This window comes from Leuciscus leuciscus, assembly GCF_965113295.1.
Source record: "Leuciscus leuciscus genome assembly, chromosome: 25".
Lineage (NCBI taxonomy): Eukaryota > Metazoa > Chordata > Actinopteri > Cypriniformes > Leuciscidae > Leuciscus > Leuciscus leuciscus.
In genome coordinates this window covers 14463249-14490392 of record NC_138724.1, presented here as the reverse complement: position 1 = coordinate 14490392, position 27144 = coordinate 14463249, and the positions used below count along the sequence as shown (strand labels likewise).

At 36.7% G+C, this 27144-nt stretch overlaps 1 protein-coding gene across 2 annotated transcripts in view; it reads left to right on the top strand.

The window, feature by feature from the left end:
- tmem266 (transmembrane protein 266) overlaps positions 1-27144 on the top strand; it is a 76251-nt gene that overhangs the window by 11249 nt on the left and 37858 nt on the right. The window contains exon 3 of one of the 2 annotated variants that reach the window (XM_082159841.1): positions 14521-14709. The exons of the other annotated variant lie outside the window; for it this stretch is intronic. Within the exon in view, the coding sequence (XP_082015967.1) occupies positions 14521-14709 (189 nt within the window). The remainder of the gene's footprint in view (positions 1-14520; positions 14710-27144) is intronic. 2 annotated transcript variants of the gene reach the window in all.

Here is a 27144-nt window from a genome sequence, read left to right as displayed (position 1 = left end):
ATGCAGTGAAGAAAACATCAAGCCTCCATGCAGTGAAGAAAACATCAGGCCTCCATGCAGTGAAGAAAACATCAAGCCTCCATGCAGTGAAGAAAACATCAGGCCTCCATGCAGTGAAGGAAACATCATGCAGTGAAGAAAACATCAGGCCTCCATGCAGTGAAGAAAACATCATGCAGTGAAGAAAACATCAGGCCTCCATGCAGTGAAGAAAACATCATGCAGTGAAGAAAACATCATGCAGTGAAGAAAACATCAAGCCTCCATGCAGTGAAGAAAACATCATGCAGTGAAGAAAACATCAGGCCTCCATGCAGTGAAGAAAGCATCATGCAGTGAAGAAAACATCAAGCCTCCATGCAGTGAAGAAAACATCATGCAGTGAAGAAAACATCAGGCCTCCATGCAGTGAAGAAAACATCAGGCCTCCATGCAGTGAAGAAAACATCAGGCCTCCATCCATGCAGTGAAGAAAACATCAAGCCTCCATGCAGTGAAGAAAACATCAGGCCTCCATGCAGTGAAGAAAACATCAGGCCTCCATGCAGTGAAGAAAACATCATGCAGTGAAGAAAACATCAGGCCTCCATGCAGTGAAGAAAACATCATGCAGTGAAGAAAACATCAGGCCTCCATGCAGTGAAGAAAACATCAGGCCTCCATGCAGTGAAGAAAACATCATGCAGTGAAGAAAACATCAGGCCTCCATGCAGTGAAGAAAACATCATGCAGTGAAGAAAACATCAGGCCTCCATGCAGTGAAGAAAACATCAGGCCTCCATGCAGTGAAGAAAACATCATGCAGTGAAGAAAACATCAAGCCTCCATGCAGTGAAGAAAACATCAAGCCTCCATGCAGTGAAGAAAACATCAAGCCTCCATGCAGTGAAGAAAACATCAAGCCTCCATGCAGTGAAGAAAACATCAGGCCTCCATGCAGTGAAGAAAACATCAGGCCTCTATGCAGTGAAGAAGACATCAGGCCTCTATGCAGTGAAGAAGACATCAGGCCTCCATGCAGTGAAGAAAACATCATGCAGTGAAGAAAACATCAGGCCTCCATGCAGTGAAGAAAACATCATGCAGTGAAGAAAACATCAGGCCTCCATGCAGTGAAGAAAGCATCATGCAGTGAAGAAAACATCAAGCCTCCATGCAGTGAAGAAAACATCATGCAGTGAAGAAAACATCAGGCCTCCATGCAGTGAAGAAAACATCATGCAGTGAAGAAAACATCAGGCCTCCATGCAGTGAAGAAAACATCAGGCCTCCATGCAGTGAAGAAAACATCATGCAGTGAAGAAAACATCAAGCCTCCATGCAGTGAAGAAAACATCATGCAGTGAAGAAAACATCAGGCCTCCATGCAGTGAAGAAAACATCAGGCCTCCATGCAGTGAAGAAAACATCATGCAGTGAAGAAAACATCAGGCCTCCATGCAGTGAAGAAAACATCATGCAGTGAAGAAAACATCAGGCCTCCATGCAGTGAAGAAAGCATCATGCAGTGAAGAAAACATCAAGCCTCCATGCAGTGAAGAAAACATCATGCAGTGAAGAAAACATCAGGCCTCCATGCAGTGAAGAAAGCATCATGCAGTGAAGAAAACATCAAGCCTCCATGCAGTGAAGAAAGCATCATGCAGTGAAGAAAACATCAAGCCTCCATGCAGTGAAGAAAACATCATGCAGTGAAGAAAACATCAGGCCTCCATGCAGTGAAGAAGACATCAGGCCTCCATGCAGTGAAGAAGACATCAGGCCTCCATGCAGTGAAGAAAAGAAGACCTAGATGACCCTAGAGGAACTTCCACAGTGGCCAGCTCCTGGAACACAGAGAAAAGTCATAACTTTGGCCCTCTAATGGTTAAAAAACCAAAACTGCATGCATTTTGCGGATGAATATGGTTCTTTAAATTTAAATTGATTTTTATTGTTTACGTTTTTTTTTAAGGGTCAGATTCATCATGGTTACTTTTTTATAACCCTTGCTCATCCTCATCAGAAGCTAATGTTATTATTTTTTTAATTATAATAATATAACCATAGTCAGTAGCTGCAGTGGAGCAAATGTAAAATGTGAGGTTGTGCTTTTAGTGTTTTGATCATCATTTAGTCCTGTTGTTATTGTTTGTGTATGTCCTTTTTTCACCACACAAGGTGTGTGTGTGTATATTTGTGTGAGTGATTGTGCACACGTGCATGCATACTCATGTGCTCATGTTTTCACACACGCATGCTTACATGCACTCTGACACACCCCGAGGACGCCTTTGTGCTTGAAACAGGTCAGCTAACATTTAGCCTCGACTGTTCTGTCTAATGAGGTCTGTCTTGTTGTTTTGTGCGAAAGCTGATCATTTTCTTGTCGTGACATTCAATTTTTACAATAAAATAAGATTATAGAACTATCCAATTCTTTATTATCTCACTATATAATAATTACACAATTAATCTGCTCGTTTTCATCTGTATGTAGGACTCATGTTCTTCAGATGCAGTTTGCAGGGATTAGTTGAGATGCAGGGCACTTCTCATGTTCAGGGTACAAAATAATACCTGACTCTTTAAAACAAATCTTTCAACAAATAGTCAGTTAAACAAGATATATATATATTTATAGTTATAGATTTAGACTATCAAAATCAGAAGGTCATACTCAGTATTAGATTAGCTTTTTTTTCCCATTAATTTTAAATGAGTTTTGCCTTTTGCCCCCGTTACCTAAATTTGGGACATTTCAAAATATCGACACCTAAAAATATAATGAATAAATTAATAAACAGGGTTGCAAAATGTATCCTAGCTGTCACTCAAAAGGGACAAATTGCTAGTTTATAATTACTGATTACTGAACTTACAATTCCTGTAAATTAAAGAGAGAATTCTTTATTTAAATTTTTGGTAATTGGGTTGAAAAATGTAAAATTGTGTCAATGTAAAATATAGAGGGATGCACAATATATCAGCCACCATATCGGTATCGGTCTATATACTGTATGTTCATTTTTAATGTTATCATTATCAGCTCGATAAGAAAATGTGTCATATCCTAAAGCTGAAACAATTCAGATGCGTATCGTTCGACATGATGGTTTTGAATTGCTTGAAATATGATTGGAATCACTTCAAAAAGGAAAATATAGTTAAGTGCAACATGTGAAACATATTCAGAATATTACCGGTAGTAGTAGGCGATCCGGGTACTTATCGATTACTGTTTTAGGAACACTACAGCAGACATATTACCTTTGTCACATACTGTTTTTCACCTACTGTATAGTATGGAAGTAGCATATTCAGATTCAGACAGGAGGCTCTTTAACGCTGAATGCTGAACTCTGTCTAGACAGTCTTGATGAAAATAATGTGAGCATTTAAATTATTACGGTACTCTGCCGGCAACTGAAAAGATGGTCTTTGAAATGTTTTTCATTGAGTTGAGCAGCGAGTCTTTGGATACAATCATAAAACACAAACAACATTTTCTTCTTGAGAAAAAGTATGATGATGATGATGTTCTTAGAAAAACATTTGAGAACCTGACGAGTATCTTTCATGAATTGTACTTGGGAACATTCTTACAGACTTCTTGGAAATTATCTTAAGAAATTTCTCAGATTTCTTTCATGCGTCCATCCCCAGATTATGTTACTACTTGGATGTTTAAATGTTTTGTAATGGGGGACATCATGCAGTAACAGGCTTGCACACAATCTGGGCTATAGCTTTACATATATTTCAAATTCTGAATAAATTTGTTAACTAAAATTAGTTAATTAGAAATATACATTTTTACTACAGTGTAAATGTGTAAAAATTGTAACGTTGTTGAATTACCTTGATGATACAGTTGAGAAGGTCAAGACCTCTGAGGTGAGACAAAAATTATCTTTAAAATGATCTACTTTTTACCCTATATTAATTTTATATTACATAATAGACTTATCAAACACATCTAATAGTTCGTACAGAACATGGGGTTTGTGCCACATGTTTAAAAAACAAGTAATGGGACACTAAATCTAGCCTGTTTGTGTACAGTACCATATGCTTTCACTTCTTATAGCTTTTGATATATAGTCTTTAATGGCTCTGCATAAAAAGGGGTCATGCAAACATGGTGAATTACAACACCGGACATCTGTTCACTTTTTTCACCATCATCTAGTTCATAATACATGATAGTTGTGTTCTTGTTTAACCTCAAAATAGCATTCACTGTCACACAAGTCTCTATGATATGGCTGTGGCAGAAGGATGACGTGAATCTTTCCAGCGCACCCTCAGAAATGGTTACATCATGTTAAGCACTTGGTTGGGACATGGGAATCTCACTGTTGCTGACAGGACGTCCTGCTGATTAACACAGACTGATGAATGCTGGTTGCAGCATCTGGCTGTGAATGTTGAGCAGATGTTACTGGGACATTAGTTGAAACCCCTCTTGAACTTAAACAACTCCTACATATGCAGTTTTACTACCTGATTTCTAGGCTGAATACTTTAAAGAGGACCTATTTATGCATATTATTATTTTCACAGTCTTTTTGTTTTTAGAGTCTAGTATAGGTTGTTAATGCTTGAATGTTCAAAAACACATTATTTGTTATTGTTGCAGCACCTCTTATCCCAGTCTGTCAGTAACGCCCTGGTTAATTCCGGTCTCCATGAAGCCCCTACTTCTGAAAAGCACTAATGTGCTCTGATTGGTCGCCTGGACCAGTGTGTTGTGATTGATCAATCGTTTCGAGTGTGTTTGGGAAATATCACGCCAACTGCAAGATTCACACTACTACTAACTAGCGAAGACACTACTAACTAGCGAAGGGCTTTTTTGTTGAGTTTAGCCACATGTTTTTTGTAATGTTGTTTACAAGTTCTATAATAAAAAAAAATGAAAATGTCTATAAAAATATGAAAATATTACTTGAAAAACTGCACGATTATCAATAATGCATCAATGTTTTCGAAAAAGAAACATCTAAAAGCATGAGGTGAAGCTGAAGGGTGAATGAACCGCAGAAAACTGAAGCCTTTTCTATACGACACATGAGATTAATAATCAGATATCCTAGATACACAAACGTAACATTACAACTTGTATCTGCACAAAAGGACAAAAATAAGTGTTACTCCTGATGTGGATGCTCTCTTCTCGTAACAACGCACTGAATTCACAATATCCGAATATAATAGTGCTCTCATTATAATGTTACGTATATGGCAGATTGGTGCTGCACATTTTGCATTTAACTATTACTATAATCAACGTGATTCCAGGCGTCACTGCGTGCTTTCAAATCCATAGTTTCGCTTTATTTTGCTGGTCTTGATGGCATGCTGTCCTAACACTAACCAGTCAGACCTCAGGTACTGCCCTAAATGCTGCAAAAACGAATTATAAAAAAGTAGTATATTTTTTAAAGTTACGGCGATCTGTAGCCGCGTTTCCATTACCCTTCAAATTGCGCAAATTTAAATTACGAATTGAAAATATTTAGCAAAAACTCCCATTTATCGCAAAAAAGTTTTTATGCTTGCATGAGGTGGTTTTTCAGGAAGTTCAAAAAAGGAATATTTTGCAAAACTGCAATGGAAACAGTTTTTGCGGATTTACAGGTCACCTGACGTAGATGGTGTGGTATGTTTGGACAGAAGACGAGACAGAGTTCTTTATTAAACTCATAAAAAATAAATAATGATGGGAATATTGGATTCTAAACAACTAGGAAATGCCACAATCAAGACCTCGAAGCAGATATGAGGGAGAAACACCAGGAACACTTCACATGTGGCCACGCTCAAGTATAAGGGGCTTTCCTTGCCATTAATGCTAGGATAACACGCCTATGTCTCCTTCCATTATTGTTAGAATAACTTATCGCGAGAGGAAAAAAAAAGACGTTTCAGGCTTATAACATCATCGGTTAATGGAAACGCCGTCATTTCGCGATACTTTTTTATCGATATTTAGAGAATATCGCAAAAGATTTGCGCAATTCTGTAATGGAATGGAATGGCTATTGTTTTCATGATCGATTACCGCAGTCATTTCCGAGTACTTGAATACTTGGTCACATCCCTACTACTAACTCAACTCAACCAAGGCCTTGCCCCCTCTTTTTTTTTCGTATGCTTTGAGCTGGAATTATTTAAATGAGGAATATTGTGACGTGTTCTTTCCCGAATAAAACTCAAGACTACAATGGAGGCATTTCAGGGAGTTCAGAAACCATGTTACTGAGAGAATAAATCCTTTTGGAGTGACTTTGTGCTTTGTAACTTTGCATACATTTTTCATGCTCAAATAGCAACATTACAAACTAAAGAAAGATGAAAAAAATGAATCTTTAAGGTGTGTAAATGTATAGTAACTGACTTGTTTGTAAGCCTGTATAACACAACCGGTTTTCCACCATATTTGTTCTGTATTATCCTCTACAAACTGCTAGTTTGTTCTAGTGAGTTCAGAGCCGTTGTAAATATTATATCTCCACTGTGATTTGCAGTGTGTTTAGTGTCTACAGACGCCTACCAAGGGACAGGTTATGATGACTTTAGTGCATCCCATGCTGAAACAGCATTTTATTGTCTTGTAAGGTCACAGATTCTCATAACTCACTCAAATCTGGATCAGAGGAACTTGATATAAAAGAGAAACCTTGCATAAGCCAGAGATATTTCTTATTTGTTAACTTTTTTTTCTCTCTCTAATCTTAAAATTAAATTTCTACATTTACTACTTCATATTTAAAATCAAAAGTTGTATCTGTGAATATTAGTTAATGCACTAACCATGAGAAATATATTTCAAAAAAATATATTGCTTATGGTTAGTTCATGTTAGCCTAACTAAGGTTATCAAATGAGACCTTATTGTAAAGTGTAAAGTCATTTTCAACAAAAGTAATAAAGTCATTATTATTATGTCATATTTTTTTACACATTGGACTTGAATTGACAGTCCATTACAGTATTATAAAGTAAATGTTTTCATATTAAAATATTTTGATATATAAAATATTTTGCATCAAATTATTTAACATATTAATCTCTATATAAACATTGATAAAGTGTAAATACACTTGCATTTTTATTGTTGTTAATTATTATAGTGGTATTAGAAGTTATTTAAAATATAATGTTAATAAATATTAAAAGTTGTAATATCAATCATTATCAAAACTTCCTTCTATGATTAGGGTATCTATATACAGTATAGTTATACAGTAAACCAAGCCTATTAATTAATTTAACACCGATTAACATTCAATTTTTCTACATGCCTGCATAGTCTCCTATTGCAGATTCACTGAGGTTCATATTCAGTTGAGCTCCGCCCTTTATCACTTTGCCGTCTGAGCGTTTCTATGGTGGAGCGCATCGTGATGTTCAAGTCATTTACAGGAGAGACTGCAGAAGATTGTAACCTCTCTGCGAATCGCTTGTCTAGAGACCAACAGTTCCACCTAAAACATGTATAACATGTTCAAAATAGAGACGTATATATATATTCACTCATCAACCATTGCCAAGCCAGTGTTATTGTTAGGTTTATGTTAAAAGTTCCAAAACTCTCAGAGAAAATATGTCCCCTCAAGCTTAGCATTTCTTTCACTTAACAAACACTACACTAGTGAGGTATTTTTTTAAATACATATTTATGGTAACCAGCCTTTATTTACGACGTATTCAAGCTATAAAGCTTGAAAACGTAGTAACCCATAAAAATGGTGGGTGAGGGTTAATGTTCGTCCCTGTGGACTACTTTCTTATTTATTTCTATTGATTCTTTCCAGCTGATTTATGACCGCGCACTGTAAACTCACTGGGGGCAAAGTGAGACGGCAGCTAGTTTACGGCTTATCAGTCAGCGGAGAATGTGTAGAGTATGTGCGACGACACTTGAATTAAAATGTATCGACACTGATGAGCCAAAACATTATGAGCAGTCACAGGTGAAGCGAATATCGTTGACAATCTCCTAACAAGGCCAAGTATTAAGGACTTGTTAGATTGTTAGAAACAATAATTTCTCTTAATCAACGTGTTGGATGGAGGAGAAAAGGTCAGGAATTTGAGTGGCTTTGACAAGGGCCAAATAGAGATTCGGACGTCACGTGACCTATTCTGCCATAATACCGCCATATTGGCAGGCAGTGGAGTTCACTGCGCACTTTAATTCAAAAGACATAGACCTGTACATAGCAAAACTTAATAGATTAAACTCAACAGATCCCTATAATGCCACAAACTGTTGAATGGGTTACCGCTGAAGCTGATGACTTTAATGCTTGCTCTATTCTTTAGAGTTTGCTCTTCTGTCTTCTGTTGAACACGTCTAACTTCCGCCTTCTTTCTCTTTTCTCTGGGGATGGAACATGGTTGAACATAGATGGGACGTAGTCGGGTGAAAGAGGGTCGTCACTCTTTTTTCCCTAAAACATTAGAGAACAGAAAATGGCAACAATTTAAGCTTCTTTTAGGCTAGCTACATTTACATCTATTCATTTATCTGACACTTTAATCCATAGCGACTTACAAGTACGCTAAGTACTAACATTGAAGTTACACAGCAATGAACTTTAGTTAACAGAAAAGAATACCAACTAGTGATCACTATCAGTTAAATAAATCAGCTTGACGGAGAGATAAACTCTCAAGCGCTCAGTCAGAGTGTTCAGCGAGTGAAAATATATCTATGCTAAACTTATACGTGACTTAACCTCTAACACACACACTGGCGTGTAAAATCTAAGAATTTATTAGCCAATGGTTAATGATAGACATTATTTAGTCGCATTTGCGAGTGATTCAATCGCATTGTAGAGGGTTGGAAACTTAAATGTAATGGCATTAAAATCGTCAGAAACCATTTTAAACATGTTAGCTAGCCAAGTTACATTAGAAAGAACATGCCTGATATGAAGTGATCACTGCACAAGCGAAATACTTTGCTTGATGGCTCCCAACCTCCCATCTCTCTGTTTTGTTGTGTTGGTTAGCACGCTTTATTGCAGGGAACCATTTCAGTCGTCTATCAGGATCCTTAGGAATACGCTAAAATGATTTCCCCTTCGCTTTCCTCCGCCTGTTCTGGCATCCAGGCGCACAGCATCTGTCCACCATGTTGAAATAGTAAGGTTTAAACAGTCTGGTTTTAAATGATCATTTGACCGCTATCGATCATGCTGTTGATACCAATGCTGGCGCTCTCCTGATTGCCTGCCAAAATGGCAGCGTTTAGATTGGGTGACTTCAGCCTCCGGAGCTCTATATGCAAGTCATATACCGTGAAACCGATATAATTTTGAAAGATACCGTGATATGGATTTTGGGTCATACCTCCCAGCACTACCAGAGACCACAGCACACCTTCAGGGGTCTTGTAGAGGCCATTCCTCAGATATGAATAAAATACAATTTATGTAATTTGGTATAATTTCTAATCAGGCACAAGGTCTGATTTCAGAGATAATTGGAGAACGAGGGGCTCTCAGGCTCCCAGTAACCCTCTCTAATTTGCACACCAAACTTGGTCTTATGTCTGTGTCCTCTACTACTCGTCCTGCGGTGTGGCGAACAGAAACTTCATGCGGGCGCCGTGCCACTAGCGAACACTCATCAGTACCTGACAGCGCTATGGCTTTGCATATGGTTATTTGCAAATGTGATTTTGATGCCCTGAACAGTTTGTGCGTGTCAGGACTGATTAGAGTCCTGTTAGCAATTGGTGGGATGCAGTGCCAAGTGCGCAGATAGCATCAGGGAGGACGGGACGCCACATGCTGAGCCCGTCCTTTACCAGCCAGACCGCATGAAGGGTGTGAAAAGAGATTTTGGAGAGGAGTGCGATCGAAGCGCTGCTGTCATGGAGCATTTTGATGTCTGTGAAGCTATGATGATATGCAGTACGTTACTGTAATTTATTATAAAATTGTGTTCAAATGGCAAGGACAAATTTCCCGATAAAGAGTAAATAAAGAAAATATAAAGAAAATGTTCCTTTTTTGGACAATTTTTTTATATACATTAATTTTTTTTATATTTTTACAATTTTACATTATTTTTGACAATTAACCACATTTCCTGCCATTACTGTAATGTGTCCAGATGTTTCAGTTTAGATTTTTTAGATTTTGCAATTATTCACAATGGTACAGTGTGATTTTAAGTATTTCATATTTATTTAAATTGTAATTTATTTATTTAAATGGTAATTGTTATATACTATTATAGTTATGTATTAATATTTTGAATTAGGTTTTTGTTTTGTTTTTCAATATTAAATATTTAGCTTTTATAATTTTTTTAATATTACTGTTTAGGTTTACTTTTTTATTTGTTTCTAACTTTCATTTAGTTAATAAGTAAAATTTAATTGAATATGTGTGTGTGTATATATATATATAATTTTATTTTTTTATATATACATACATACACACACACACACATATTATATAAACATATATATACACTCACCTAAAGGATTATTAGGAACACCTGTTCAATTTCTCATTAATGCAATTATCTAATCAACCAATCACATGGCAGTTGCTTCAATGCATTTAGGGGTGTGGTCCTGGTCAAGACAATCTCCTGAACTCCAAACTGAATGTCAGAATGGGAAAGAAAGGTGATTTAAGCAATTTTAAGCGTGGCATGGTTGTTGGTGCCAGACGGGCCGGTCTGAGTATTTCACAATCTGCTCAGTTACTGGGATTTTCACGCACAACCATTTCTAGGGTTTACAAAGAATCGTGTGAAAAGGGAAAAACATCCAGTATGCGGCAGTCCTGTGGGCGAAAATGCCTTGTTGATGCTAGAGGTCAGAGGAGAATGGGCCGACTGATTCAAGCTGATAGAAGAGCAACTTTGACTGAAATAACCACTCGTTACAACCGAGGTATGCAGCAAAGCATTTGTGAAGCCACAACACGCACAACCTTGAGGCGGATGGGCTACAACAGCAGAAGACCCCACCGGGTACCACTCATCTCCACTACAAATAGGAAAAAGAGGCTACAATTTGCACAAGCTCACCAAAATTGGACAGTTGAAGACTGGAAAAATGTTGCCTGGTCTGATGAGTCTCGATTTCTGTTGAGACATTCAGATGGTAGAGTCAGAATTTGGCGTAAACAGAATGAGAACATGGATCCATCATGCCTTGTTACCACTGTGCAGGCTGGTGGTGGTGGTGTAATGGTGTGGGGGATGTTTTCTTGGCACACTTTAGGCCCCTTAGTGCCAATTGGGCATCGTTTAAATGCCACGGCCTACCTGAGCATTGTTTCTGACCATGTCCATCCCTTTATGACCACCATGTACCCATCCTCTGATGGCTACTTCCAGCAGGATAATGCACCATGTCACAAAGCTCGAATCATTTCAAATTGGTTTCTTGAACATGACAATGAGTTCACTGTACTAAAATGGCCCCCACAGTCACCAGATCTCAACCCAATAGAGCATCTTTGGGATGTGGTGGAACGGGAGCTTCGTGCCCTGGATGTGCATCCCACAAATCTCCATCAACTGCAAGATGCTATCCTATCAATATGGACCAACATTTCTAAAGAATGCTTTCAGCACCTTGTTGAATCAATGCCACGTAGAATTAAGGCAGTTCTGAAGGCGAAAGGGGGTCAAACACAGTATTAGTATGGTGTTCCTAATAATCCTTTAGGTGAGTGTATATATATACACACACATATTATATAAACAAAAACGTTTGTTAGGTGCGATTAATCGATTTGACAATTCAACATTTTTTCTACTTTTTTTACATTACGGTGCAGCAATTTGTCATAAAAATGTCAGTGTGTATTATCTTTATATATTTCTTGTTAAATTATATATTATCAATTATACCACGTCTCAGACAGATTTCTTCAGATTCACCCAATTATTCATCATTCATTCAAGTTTGATGCATTGTTTGCTCAAAACACAACAAACACGGAGATAAAAGAAAAGCAGAAGATTTTCTGGGGAAATTACAGTACGTTTGGGTCCACACAGCCATTAATGTTTTAAAGATCGGGATGGGCAACAGTAACAGAAACACTTCCCAGCATTATATCACTGTCTTATAATGGCGATCCACACGTACATGCAGCCTCTCTCTATTGACCCTGTATTCACAGTGGCAATGCTTCTTTATTCTCCTGAGAATCTGTACTATTACATGCTTCCTTTTTTGTTCACCGCATTTTTTTCTTTTCTTTGCACTGGCATAATTCATCACCTCTCATCCGGCACGGCTGGGACAGAAGCCAAAACCCAGGTTTCTTCCCATCTCTGTCCTTTCTTCTGCCCTTGATTAAGTCATCTTAAGGGTCGCGGGGATCGATTCCAGTTATGAGCATACGTTATGATTACAATTATCACATTGCCGTTTATTTTGTAAGGATCTCCCTGTCTGGCTAGTTTTCATGACCTCTTTGTTCTACACTGCAATTGAAGGTGTAGTTCACCCAAAGATTTACACTTTTACTCAACCTCACGTGTATCAAAACATATTTGTGTGAACTATTTGGTAAGTTACCTCACTAAAGTTCGATATCAAAAGCAACTGTGAGCATTGCAGAAGTATATATTCATTGCCTTGTTTGCGCTGAGATTGAGAACAGCAATCCCAAACTGCAAACGTGAGATGAATCAGCACACTAAATCCAATAAATCAAAGACAAAACCGGGTAGAACCAGCCATGACATCCAACTGTGGGACTTTGTTGTTTTGCCACAATATTGTGCTTTGAAATTCTCTCGACACCTCATTATTGTAGAACGCAACGCATGATGCTCCGACCATGATGAATATTCTGGGTTAAGGAATCAATCTCGACACGTGGGACGCTGGCCACAACTTAATCTTCTTTCATGCATTACTTATGTAGCCATTGAGGTTTCGAATGCATTTCCATATTCCACTTCTGCTATTTGTGGCCATGCCCTTTTGGAGATTCCTCAATCTGCTTCTCGTCTGTCTTAGAATCGCATCAGTCAGTAATCTGCGGGAATACGTCTCAATAATGGGATTCTGGGTCTCTGATTCACTTCCCTCTTCTGTTGCTGGTCGTTCATTGTGTTCGTGTCTCATACATCATGCATTGTCGGAATAAAACACATTCCTCATCCCTGACCTCTCCTGCATTGTGATTATTATTATTATTTTCTCTTTCTCATTTGTACCATGTATACTGTTCCCCGTGTTATACTTTGGTGCGCTTCGCCTTAACACACCAGCGGACATGTCGGTTTTCCATAAGACTTGCCTTATTTTCTGTTTTTATACAGTATACTACTTATTATGTGGCCTGCCATTGTTTGCTGTTTAAAGTCAACATGAAACAACTAATTTTGCTTCCATATTGCGACATTTACAAATGAAACAATCAAATATCAACACTATAGGCTTTCAAAGCAATATTTATTTGGCACAAAACATTTCATTCTGTAAGTAATATACAACAATGTCATGCTACAGAAAACATGTAAAATTCCTCACAGGGACTTTTATGTAGGGCCTTAATGAATCAGTGACTCATTTGGTTTGTTCAGAAGATTCATGCAAATCAATCAGTTCACAAAAGTAAACTGTTTGATTTACATTAACCATGTTGCGAACCAACTGCACCTTATCAAAACAAACTAATTTACTGAAATATGTACATTTCCAGTGCAAATAACTGCTTAACTGCTTATTATTTTAGTGAATCAATTCTTCCAGATGATCCATGTGAATGAAGCAATACGCTAAAGTAAACTGCAATATTTACATGAACCATTTAAACAAACCAATTAACCAAAATGAGTGTAACTTTCCAGTGCAAACAACTCCGGTTAACCAAATATTTTGCTACCACAAATTCAGGACTTCTACTCTGGGACTCACTGAATCAGTGACTCATTTTAGTGAATCGTTTTTTATGGAGAGCCCATGTGATAGGACTTCACAAAGTACACTGCTTGATTTACACAAACTAAAATGAGTGTAAGTTTCCAGTGCAAACAGCTGCGGTTAACCAAATATTTGCTGCCAAAAATTCAGGACTTCTGCATCCAGTTCTTTCGGATGGTCCTTGGAAACAGTTCACAAAAGTACACTGCTTGATTTACATATATCATCTAAATGAACCGATTCTTTAAAATGAATAACTTTCCAATGCATTGATCGGAAATAATTTGAAGTGAATGAATAGTTTCTGTTGTTGGTTAAAGGGGTCGGGGGTTGAAAAACATTTCAGTGAAAGATTATGTTGAGTCATTGCACTGATAAAGCATTTCACAATAAGACCAGAAAATTGTATAAAGAAAGTAAAGACTAACAGTTTTGTTTTCATGTTGACTTTTCAGTACCCATCTGTGATGATAGTTAGGTTTCATTTAGTCTGTGGTTCCAATATGAAAAGTCTTTGTGGTGGGCCTAATCCAGGTCATTTCTTTATGGTAACTTGTTGAAGACAGTTAATGTAAGAAGACAACAGAGTAGTGTCCCCCATGTGTCCCCAGGCCCCCTCAGCAGGCGGCAGTGCCGGATCTGGAGGTGATCTCTCAGCAGGTGGAGGATGAAGGCCAGTGCATGGCTCCAGTGCAGCTGGTCAGCTTCGCCTACAGGGACCTTCCTCTTGCTGCCCTGGACCTCTCGCTGGCCGGATCCCAGCTACTTTCCAATCTGGACGAAGAGGACAACCAAGAAGGGTAAGAAACTGCTGGCACACATGTGATACTGCACAGAAACACGCACACGCACGTTTCCGCATCTGTGTAATTTGTGACTTCTCATTGACTTTAGTGATATAAGACTAACCCAAATAAAAAAAATAATGCTTTTTAGTAGTGAGTATATAGTAGGGCTGTTAAATCGATTAATCGCATCTACCATAAAAGTTTGTGTTTGTATAATATATTGTATGTGTGTAACACACGCATATATTATATAAACACTATAACAAAAAAATATAACTTTTACTTTAGGTGCAATTCATTGATTGACAGCACTAGGATATTGACATTTTGGGCCCTATCTTGAGTGTGTTTTGCTAGTTTCAGCCCGGCGCAGTTATACGTCCTGCGCCACGTTGTTTAAATAGCAAATGCATTTGCGCCAATTTGTGCGCCCATGGGCGTGCTGGTCTGAAAACGAGGTGTGTTCTGGCGCATTGTTGACGCGTTGCTATTTTGAGGCAACAGAAAACAAAAAAATTTAATTGTTTACGCCATGGCACGAGTGCAACTGGCATTTAAAGGGAATAGGAGATGAGACTCTGATTGGTTTATTGCATGTAAATCCCAAAACACATCCATTACTCATTAAGAGATAGGGGACAACCCTTTTAGACCACGTGCCTGGCGTGCCAACTATTTTTCCCGTTGTTAAACTAGCAAAAGTGGATTCTATGTGAACTTGTGCCCTGCACTTTAGACCATGTGCTTCGATCGTTAAAATATTGCCCTTAGTCTGTTTGTGAGCGGGTTTTCCTTTTGAACACCCCTAAGAATAAAATGATAAAATGAGTCTTTTTTAATAAAAACATTTATTTTGCTTACTTTTTTCTTTTCTTTTTTTAATCCATCTATGCACTTCCCTAAGGCATAGATGGACCTTAGGACCAACTACATTAATCCGGATACATTTGAAAACGCCGTTTTCGTTTAAAAAACGCTCTCCGTCCACACTAGCGTTTTCAGGCGTTTTTTTCCGACGTTTCAGTGTGGAGGAGAAACTTTTGGAAAACACCTGAATACGCTAAATTCACCTGACCGCTCATGCATACAACCTTCTGCGCAATTCTTCTGATAAGATCATTTGATTTAGCAAAAGATCTCACCATTCACTGATGCTACAACGCGAAAACTGTGTTTTCAAATTTATCCACTTTGGAGAGCATTTTCAAAAAGCTTAGTTTTCATTAATAAAAACGCAGTCTCAGTGTGGACGGAAGGCCAAAATGGAGAGAAAAAGAAAATGTATTAGTGTGGATAAGGCCTAAATGGAGTCTTTTGGTCCTCCTTTAGTTTGCTGTCAAAGTGTGTATTCACACACAAGAACGAATCATTTGAAAAACATGATGATATTGAATGTAGAGGCATAATATGACATTTTAGTCTGAAATGAAACATTTCCAGTGCAACTGTTTCCTAGTTTGCGCTTCTCTAACGTAACATTTTGACAGTCTCTCTTTGTTTGCGCTCTTGTCACTGTGCCACTTTCAGTTATTATCGGATAAAGGATTCTGACGAAACATGCGCCAGGCTGGGAGAGAAATATTCAGATATCCAAAAAATCAGGAAGAGCAGCATACTCTCACTTAGATCAACGATACTGACTTTTAACTGGAATTCTAGGAATTCATTTGAAGCTTGGCAGGGGTGAGGTAAAAATAAGCCTCAACATGTCTTATAAACAATAGTAGCAGTATCTAAAGTAGCCGAGATTTTAATCTTTATTGCATCTGACATAAAGTAGTACTCTAAAGGAATTTGTTTATAATATGTTGGCATGCTGAAATGGGTTGTAATGCAGAACTGGATCATTGAGGCTTGTTTACCTATTGTGTTTCGGTTAAAAAAAAACCTGGGAGCACTGAGAACGATTTTTATTTATTTTTTGGCTTGAAATGTTAGATTTATTTATAAGATTTCTAATGGAAACTCAGACAAAACCAAAATTATATCTTGAAAGATAAAATAAATCAAACGAATGACATGAAAGTGCTACTGTGCAACAACACTATTCTGAGACGGACAGGAATCTATAAATTGTTTGTTACAGAAGTTTTAGCTTTCAAAACCGTTACGCTTTTCTATAATTGGATTGGTTACTGCCATTCATAGCATTTTTTTGTTTTTGACTAGCATGCCTTTGTGATCCATATCATCCTGTTGCATCATTTTAAGATTTTTGGATCAAAAATGTTTTCTGCTTGTGTAATTCTGTTCTCACTGAGTTATTGACTATCAGCACAAAGTCTAGACAACTTAGACAGGAAGAAGCCATCAGAACACCATGTAAATTGACCAATCATAGGGACATAGTGCAAACTAGACTCATGCCGTAATGTCACCTTACTTTTCAAACCTCTCCTACACTCTTAGAAGAAGAGGTTCCATGTAGAAGCTTAAAGGGTCAGGCGCTGCTTCTTAGTTTTAATTAATAGTTATGTATTTTAATTAAATTTTAGGAGCTCGTATTCATGCTTTATCACTAGAAAGATTTGAAATAACCTGTTAAACGTAAATATTTTGCCATCATTTAAGACATTTCTTCATATAGAACCCTTTTGCCATATAACCCTTCAGTTCTATATTAAACCCCATTGAACCTTTTTTTTCTAAGAGTGTATACAGTATGTGTGTGCCAAAAAAAAAAATTTCAAATACCGGATGTTTACCGCAGGAGGTTGGTTTCTCGACTACTTCACACCATATTTTTAAATGCCAGGTTTCAGTGGGTGTATTTGTGTTCCTCAGTGGTTAGTGTGCAAATGTGGCTTTAAAAATCATCTGGCAGCCGCACTGCATGCTGGGAGTGTAGAGCACCCAGACCTTTATGGTGCTGACTGGGTTTTTTGGCAGTCGACGCTGCTGTCCCGTCTGGGTAGCGTGACTCACCGTGGACGGCCACTGTGCGATGCTCTGCTTCATGCAGGGAAAGTTGACAAACACCATAAGCTTAATTATGGCAGCCGTCACACTGTCCACAAGCCATGCCTGTATGTGTGTGTGTGTGTGTGTGTGTGTGTGTGTGTGTGTGTGTGTGTGTGTGTGTGTGTGTGTGTGTGTGTGTGTGTGTGTGTGTGTGTGTGTGTGTGAGACAGATGGTCCGTACAATCTCTCAAGTGTGTCATTGTGTGAGTGTGTTTCTGGGATGTCAGCACAGAGCATTCTGCCTCTCACGACTCACTTTGTCAGGTGACACACCTGTGATAACAGCCCTGCTAAATGTTGTGAAACTTTTTTCTACGTATTTAACTCTTCCACCGCCAGCGTTTTAGAAAAAAGTTGCCAGCCAGAGCCAGCATTTTCGATAATTTTCACAACATTTTTAATGGCCCCCAGAATATTTTGTTGTATGAAAATCTGAACATGCAATATATCAAAAGAACGAACAGACCCTATGCTTTTAAACAAAAAAAACCTGTTTTATTTTAGCTTTATTTTAGCTTTTTAACACTTGAATGTGGGTTAGTTAAATTTTTTTTTTTTAAGCAACATTTTGAGCAAAAAGATGAGAAATTCATGTTTTTGTCAAAGACTACATCCAGATCAGATTCAGAACGAAGGTCAAAACATAGATGGAGTAGATCGAGTCCATCAACACCCCAAAGCTTCACGGTCCTATAGATCTTCCTGGGTCATTTAATTCAATGACATTTCATTAAGTAACATTAGGCAGTTTTGATTTATATGCTGTTTAATTTTGATGATCGCGTTATTTATTTTCATATGCATGAAATCGCTTATTTCTGCTTCTTCTTCGTCTGTGTTTGGATCAAGAGATACTCTTTCAGAAGAGGTGTAATAGCGCCCCCTACCGTATAATAAGCTGAAAATTCTGTCAGTGGCGGGGAAAGTTAATGAAGTTTTGGGTTTTTAATGTTACATGTTTAACGTTATGTTTTCATAATATAACAAACATTTTGTTGCATATAATATTAAAATGTATTTGCTATTATAAGCCTTTTAACAAGTACGATCACAGCGAACATTCAGATCTGTGTTGGAACTGCCACTGAGCCAGAGAGAGCTGTGGTCATGTTTAGCTATGAAACCACAAATTTCTGTTACAAATATTCATATTATCACAGAAGTAATGGTGGGATAAAAGTTTATTGTACAGATTTAAACACTGATGACTATGTTGGCGATCAAAATAGAGTAAATCGCCTTTTGAAAGTATCAATTACATTGTTACACCAGTAGATGGCGACAAGTGGCTGTTCAAAAATGTATTTGTCATTGAATCATTCAAGAGATAAAAAAAATTAAATAAAAAAAAATGATTCATCCAGTAAGTCATTGAATCATTCATTCAACCTGATTTTTTTACATTTTAAATAGACTTATTTAAATTAACGTTTTGTCAGAACAAGAAGTTTAGTTGTCCGTTCAGAATTGTGGGAGAATCATGATCTCTGTTTGAAACAAACACAAAAAATGTGATTCTCAATTTATCCAGAATCAGGCAGCTCTAATTCTGATTGTTTGTGATTGTATCCAATCGCATAGCAATTTCGCATTTTTATGTTTACGCATGGTATACATTTTTTGCAATCCAGATATATAAACTACATTCTAAGTTTTGTTTACGTCATTTTTTTATTTTAGGTGTGGTATCAAGAACAATTTTAAGCGATTTAATACAATCACTTAGAAGTAAAACTTTTTGTCACCCCATGGCATTTTTAAGTGTTTTAGGTTATCTTAGGTGTGTGTTTTTTTTATTAAATTTTTTTACTGTGTGCTGTGACAACCTAACAGCAATCAAAATACAATGTTCTGAAAATGTCGTAAAAAGTTTTGTGCTTTCTGGGCTATTTATGTCAGGTATCATTACTGTTAGAACATGCTTTCTGTTAACGGCACTTTTCACTAAATTTGCTGAGTGATATTATCCACAAATCATTTATGACAGAAACTGATCGAAATTGCACAGATTTCCATAGAATGCGCAAGGTCATGGCCAATTCCGGGACACTTTGTTTGTGACAGTTTCACCCCACCGGCATATCAGCAGCTATGTTTCCTGTAACTGTGAGTAAAGAAAGCGAGAGCACAGTCACGTCACGTCATGTTTCTGAAGTGACTCACATCTGAAGCATGTACAGAATGATACAGAGGATATGTCCGCATGGTTTGATGTCAGTTTAAGCCTTATTGGAACTAAGCTAATAATATAAACATGCCAAAATGACAGCTCATTCTATTCTTTATTTTAATTTTTAGCTTAGCTTTACTAAGACTTTAGATTATTCACCGTATCCCCCACTGCTACTTGGGCGGAGTGATTTGCTCGCAGCACCTGAGAAGCCCCGTGGTGAGGAGCAGAGAGTTCGCTCAGAGTTGGAGTAAATCACTACGCAGAAGTAGCAGTGCTTCGCCTTCTGAGAATATAGTTCCCAGTATGTATACGGTTAGAATATGGCTGTCTCATGTGACCTTGTTTTTTGTACACGCTGTGACTATACAAATCACAACATGTAAATAGGAAAATGTTATTTTGTCACTTATTGGGAGCAGTATGCTAGCTGGAGCCATTTACCTCCAGTCTTTGTGCTAAGCTAGGCTAGCGGTGGGTGCGTCAGACAGTTACGGCACGCACGGAGATAAGAAGGGTATGTATGGACTTATCTAACTCTGGGGGATACGGTGAATAAGCTAAAGTCCCAAAAAGTCGGCGTGTTCCTTCTAAACCTACTTTTAAAAATGTGTGTGTGTGTATATGCGAGTATGCGTGGTCCTAGAGATGTACGATTTTATAGTTAATTCCCCAGCATTTCGACTTCAATTGGTTTATTGAAAAAGTTATAAAATGGCTTACCGGTAAATTTTATGGTTAGGCTTTAAAAGAGATCGCACACCACAAACTTGGCCGCACAACAAGTTTACGTTGACTTTCTCTTGCTCTCCAAGGCTGCATTGTGTAATATTATTGCAAGTTTTAATATATTTAATTAAATGAAATTTATTCCTGTGATCAAATCTAAATTTTCAGCTCTAGTCTTCAGTCAAATGTTCCTTCTCAAATGTTAAATCTCTGTCTTTTAAATTAAATATTTTCTTGTAATAACGAGATGTCGATAAAACAATATTTTTTTCTTGTTAAAACAACATATTTTCTCGTAATGAGATGTTGCCATTAAAACAATATGCTTTTCCTGTTATAACTAGATATTATATTATTAAAAGGATGTATTTTTTTACGTGGCTTGACAACGTGGGAAATAGGCCTTTATCACAGTCCGCGCGTCGTAGGGGTTGAACGACCTATTTTTGAAGTCGACTTTTAGGAGTTTGAAGTCGAGTCAACGTCATCTAATCGCTGATGATGTCGTTAATAAAAACACAAGAGATGGGAATGCTTTGCAACAGGCCGCAATTTTCAACTAGATGCTAAAGTTTGTGAACCTCGAGCCGAGATTCAAACTCGGGTCGCCTTGTGCACAGCTGCAGCAAATGTCAGAACGCTGCCCCCACGCTATTGCTCTGACATAACTTATTTTTCAGTTGTTTTGTCTATGGGTCGTTGTATATTACAGATTCCTGCTTGTTCTAAATCAGATACAGATGAAGTAGCACAGTAAGATTTGAATGCATTAGTGAGAGAGCGATTGTGTGTGTGAATGAAACCTACCTGTGCAGCAGTAATAGTGAAGCTGTGGGTTTTAGTTCAAAAACAGAGAGCAATACTGTATATGCCAGCACTTTTCAGTTTATAAGCTATTTAATTGATAAATCACAGAACAACGCTTGACAATAAGTCTCTGTGCTCCTGAATGTTTCTGTATGCTCGAACTGCACGTGATGTGCGCTCTTCTGTCTGTAGCTGCGTCCCAATTCAGAGGCTGCATCCTTCGAAACCCGATTGCGTCACCGCGTCACTAATTTGAAGGCTTCTTCAAATGTTTTCTCCAAATGCGTCCTTCGTTTCCCGTGAAATGAAGGATACAAGAGATGGATCCTTCGCAGCCTTGCTTACCTAAGAATTCATTGCTCGCCAGTGACGACAGGATTTTTTTGAGAGAAAATGTTTTAATGACACTATCTCGTTATTATGAAAAAACATTGTTTTAATGACTTCTCATTATTACATTATTACAAGAAAATGTTATTGTTATTATGAGAAAATATATTATTTTAAAGAGAATTTCTTTTTGTTTCATTGACACATTATCTCGTTATTACGATAAAACATTGTTTTAACGACATCTCGTTATTATGAGAAAATATCTATAATTTTAACGAGAAAATTTTTGTTTTAACGACATCTCGTTATTATGAGAAAAAAAATATAATTTTAATGAGAACATTTTTGTTTTAACGACATCTCGTTATTATGAGAGAATATATATAATTTTTTCGAGAAAATTTTTGTTTTAATTACACTATCTTGTTAATATGAAAAAAACTTGTTTTAACGTGATCTCATTATATGAGAAATATATAATTTTAATGAGAACATTTTTGTTTTAACGACATCTCGTTATTATGAGAGAATATATATTATTTTATCGAGAAAAAATTTGTTTTAATTACACTATCTTGTTAATATGAAAAAAATTTGTTTTAACGTGATCTCATTATATGAGAAAATATATTTTAATGAGAAAAATGTTGTTTTAACGACACTATCTTGTTATTACGAAAAAACAGTTTTAACGGCATCTTGTTAATACGAGAAAATACTTCATTTTAACAACAAAAAAATTTGTTTTAATGACAGCATCTCGTTATTACGAGAAAATATATATTTGTTTAAATAACATAACATCTCGTTATTATGACATATTTGAGTAGGAAAAATATGTGTGGCAGCATTGCGCCACCGCAGAAAACAGTTGTACTAGTTTTTTTGGAAACAAGATTCTTTGATGAATAGAAAGTTCAAAAGAGCAGCATTTATTTTAAACAAATCTTTTGTAATAATGTAAACATGTACTGTCACTGTTGATCAATTTAATGTGCGCTTGGTGAATACAGCTGTTCATTTCTATAAAAAAAATCTGACTGACCCAACACTTTTGAATGATTTCACATGTCTTTGCTACTTACAAAGATCCCACCCAAGACCAGTTTTAACATCTCACACCTTGTTTGTTGTGATCAAACAGCAGATATTACAGAGATGATGTAGTCTAGCACACTCACTGGTGGGCTGCCACGTGGGCGGATGGTTGTAGTTGCAAACTTCAGGGGGCATTTGCAGAGCTGGCAGTCTCAGTGCAGGGGCAAGACATCCAATGTGTGGGATATTATTAGCATGTGCTGGCACTTGGGCTTCCTGACCGGAACATTATACTGGTGTGCATGTGGACTGCCCAAAATATTCATACTTTCTGTTGTATCTTGTATGTTTTTCATTACAAAAGATAGTTGACGGAGGAAAAAATGGAGAATGAAAAAAGAATAATAATTTTCTATTGATTATGGGAAATTATATGCTATTAATTGTTAAATACTTTCTAAAAATGAAAATGATTTTCTAATGTTTTGGTAGGCTGCCCTTTTAATTTAATTTAATTTAATATTTATAAACTAGATTTTTAAATTTTTGTAAAAAACTAAATCTGTACATCTTTTTAATGCCCTTCCTCAATTGTATCTATAGAACGAGACCTTAAGCCTAGAGCATTATGGGTGAATTACTGACATCTAGCCTCAAGAAGATGAAAAAGACCTCAGAGACCCCTTGACTATTTATTTTGAGATTGATGCATTATATGTATATATACTTGAAATATTTCATTTTTTCACCCCAAAAAAAAATTTAAAAATAGTGCTGTCAAAGTTAGCGCGTTAATAACGCGTTAACGCAAAATCATATTAACGGCACTAATTTTTTTAACGGGCGATTAACGCAGCGCGTGTTTTCTGTTTGACCCGTGGCCCAACCCCTAGTTGGAGAAATGGAGATACACAGTGTTGCCAACTTAGCGACATTGCAGACCCCTTTAGCGATTTTTTTCCCTTCAAAAAAGTGCCCAAACCTTATTTAGTTTCTGAGAATCACCGGTACTGCTCTCCCAGCACGCGCGCGCACCTCTCTCTCTCTCTCTCTCTCTCTCTCTCTCTCTCTCTCTCTCTCTCTCTCTCTCTCTCTCTCGCGTGCGCGCGCGGCAGAGAGGAGCAGCGCTTTAATTCAGTTAAACACAGATATTATGTTGCTTCTCTAATTTTACATGCAAGTATAGCCGAAATCACAACACAAATATTGTCTTTATCTTATGTGTATTTGATTTCATCAGACGACGGCTCGATTATCAGGGTTTTTTTTGCAGATTAACGTCTTGGAAGGGAGAGCTGGTTATGTCTTAATGGGTCGCGTTTCAGTCACTATTTCATATTCATTCCGTTGTTTGACAAAACAAACAGTAAAATATACCAAAGAAAACAGTTTTATTCAGAATTTAGCTTCATTAAAATGGGCACAGAGAGAGACAAACTAATGTAATAATTAATAATAAATGTACATTTAGCATTTTCAGAAGAGCTGCCCTGTCATGCAAAAATCTAAACATGTTTGTGTTAGTAAATTGCTCAGTGCAAAGAAAGAGAAGTAATGGGAACCTGGTATTTCTTTGTTCTTTCTACATGTGTCTAATAGACATGAACAAATTCTTTGAAAAACATCTATGACCTTTGAAACATGTCTCGTCTTCATGCTCTATGTTGACTATGGTTTCAATAATAAACATACATTTGCATAAAGCATCCATATTTATCCATGCCCATGTTGATTTAGAGTATTACAAACCTGAAAAGTTTTAATTTAAGGTACATTTAGAACAAATAAAAAATGTGCGATGAATTGTGATTAATCGCGAGTTAACTCATGACAATCATGCGATTAATCGCGATTAAATTTTTTAAACGATTGATAGCCCTAATATATATATATATATATATATATATATATATATATATATATATTTGTATTTTCTTTGGTGAAAAAATGAAATATTTCAAGTATTTTTAAGATGCTTAGTTGCAGTTTAATGAATTAGATAATATTGCGATACATTTATGCTCTTTCATTAATTTTATAAACTCAAGTTTATAAATTTAGCACTAAAGTGACACATCCTCCTGGTAAATCCTGTGAGATTAATGGTGTGCTTTTCAAATAAAGAATCTCTCTGAGATTCAGCAGATATTTTATGCTTAGCTTTTGTTGTTGTTTTTGTTTTTTTTAATCTTCTTTATCCCTTTCCTGTGCTGAGGTTTGTCTGCTGGCTATGACAATTGTTTTTAGCTTTTGCTTGCTTGCTTTTTACCTGACATTGTCAGTGGAGCGTGCTCTTTCCCGCTGATCTGAGATCAGCCGCTCTCTTTATTATGTTTAGAAGCAGGGGATGTAAGAGATATGTGTCTTAGATCAGCATCCAACTTTTGACATTCGCAGCGGTCACTGGAAATCAGTCTGCCCTATTTGCTTATGACACAAATAAAAGCAGACAATTCTCAAAAGACTGCTTAGAAAGAATTATTATGCATTATTAATAATTTGAGACTGCTTTATTGGGCATTGCCAACCTTGAAGACTGAGGGACCTTGGAGCTGTGCTAGGAGTTTGCTAGTGCTCATATATCGGGACAGGAATTAGAACACCCCTAACCAAAAATATTAAACTTACAATGTGAACTTGTCCCACAATATTTCTACTTTAGGTATGAATTATATGTATACATACTTTATGCCTTATACCAAAAACGCTCTAGAACTCATTAAATAAAATAAAATCATAGTTTTTATTCACTCACATAAAAAAATTAAAAAATTTAACTGGATATTTACATAACATTGTTACTTTTTTTTTTGGTGCTAAATATGCCAAATACTCTGTGGGACTTTGTGGCATGATGAATTATCAAAGGCTATCATCTTTCAGCTCATGGTTCACTAACTTTTAAAGATTTAAGACTTTTAGAGATTTAAAGTCGCTTTCTGAGATATTGAGATATTAAGACACTATTACAGGAAATGAAGTCACAATTTTAAGATTTAAAGTCACATTCTGAGATATAAAGCCACAATCACAAGAAATTAAGCCACAATTGTGAGATTTAAACTCAGAACCTTGAGATATGAAGTCACGCTGAGATATAAAGCCACAATTACAAGAAATTAAGTCACAATTGTGACATTTTATCTCAGACTTTTGAGATGGGCACATTCTGAGATATGAAGACAAAATTACAAAAAAATAAGTTGCAATTATGAGATTCAAAGTCAAAATCATTTGAGAGAGTCACATTATGAGAAGATATAAAGCCACAATTACAAGAAATTAAGTCATACTTGTGTGATTTAAAGTCACATTCTGTGTTAAAAGCCACAATTACAGGAAATGTCGCAATTGTGAGATAAAAGTCATGGCAAATCAAGTTCCATGATATAAAGTCGCAGTTATGAGAAATGGTCATTGTTACAAAAAATAAATTCACTGTTGCCATATATATATATATATATATATATATATATATATATATATATATTTATATATATATATATTTATATATATATATATATATATATATATATAATTTTTTTTTTTTTTTTTTTTTTTTTTTTACTCTTAATACCAAAACAAGCTTCCATGCCAAAGAATCTTCCAGTCTATCATTTTATTTCCATTCCTGCTGCAGTGAGTGTGAATCAGCTGTGCTGTATGATCAACTATATAACCATGCCATTATCAGAACCCAAAGAGCAGGTTTAAAAGCCTTGACTGCACTTGATAGATTGCTATTACTGCTCTTGGAAATATCTTATATATGCTGTGTGATTTTGTTATTTTACAGACTTATTTATTTATTTTTTGTTAAAGCTGTAAGTTTCCTTTAAAAAAAAGTATTCCTATCAAGAAACATAATGGCTTTGATCAAGCTTTTGCAAGCAGATTCAGACAGGTCTATTTCTCACTGGCTCATGCCAATAATGATTTTTTTAAATCAACAGTAATGCCTTTCCCACTACTATGGGTTGGATTACTAATGCAATGGTGTTTTTGAGAGTCACATGCAACTGAGATCTCTGTCAAAGCAGCGATCGGTTCTGGTTCTTGTTTGCCCTTTAGTTATTTTTTAAAGGCCGAGACCCTGGCTGAAGTTTACTGAGGTCAGTAACGTGAAGCCGTTAATGCTACCGTGAGTGAGGTTGATTTATGTGGAGGCTTGAAGGCGCTTGTGGTACAGCTTTGTGCTCCTTGATTGCTTTTTCTAAAAGTGATTTCCTCAGAGACCAACTTGATGCCTTCTCAACCTCTTGGTGTTGGAGACTCACTGCCAGAGTTCAGCTTCTTGTGAAGCCAAGGTGTACGTGTCCATATGAACACATGCTTGGCCACTCCATCCTGCTGCCTTGTGTTTTCATCAGTGCTTTGCAAATCATGGGTAATTATGAGTTTATGTTCAG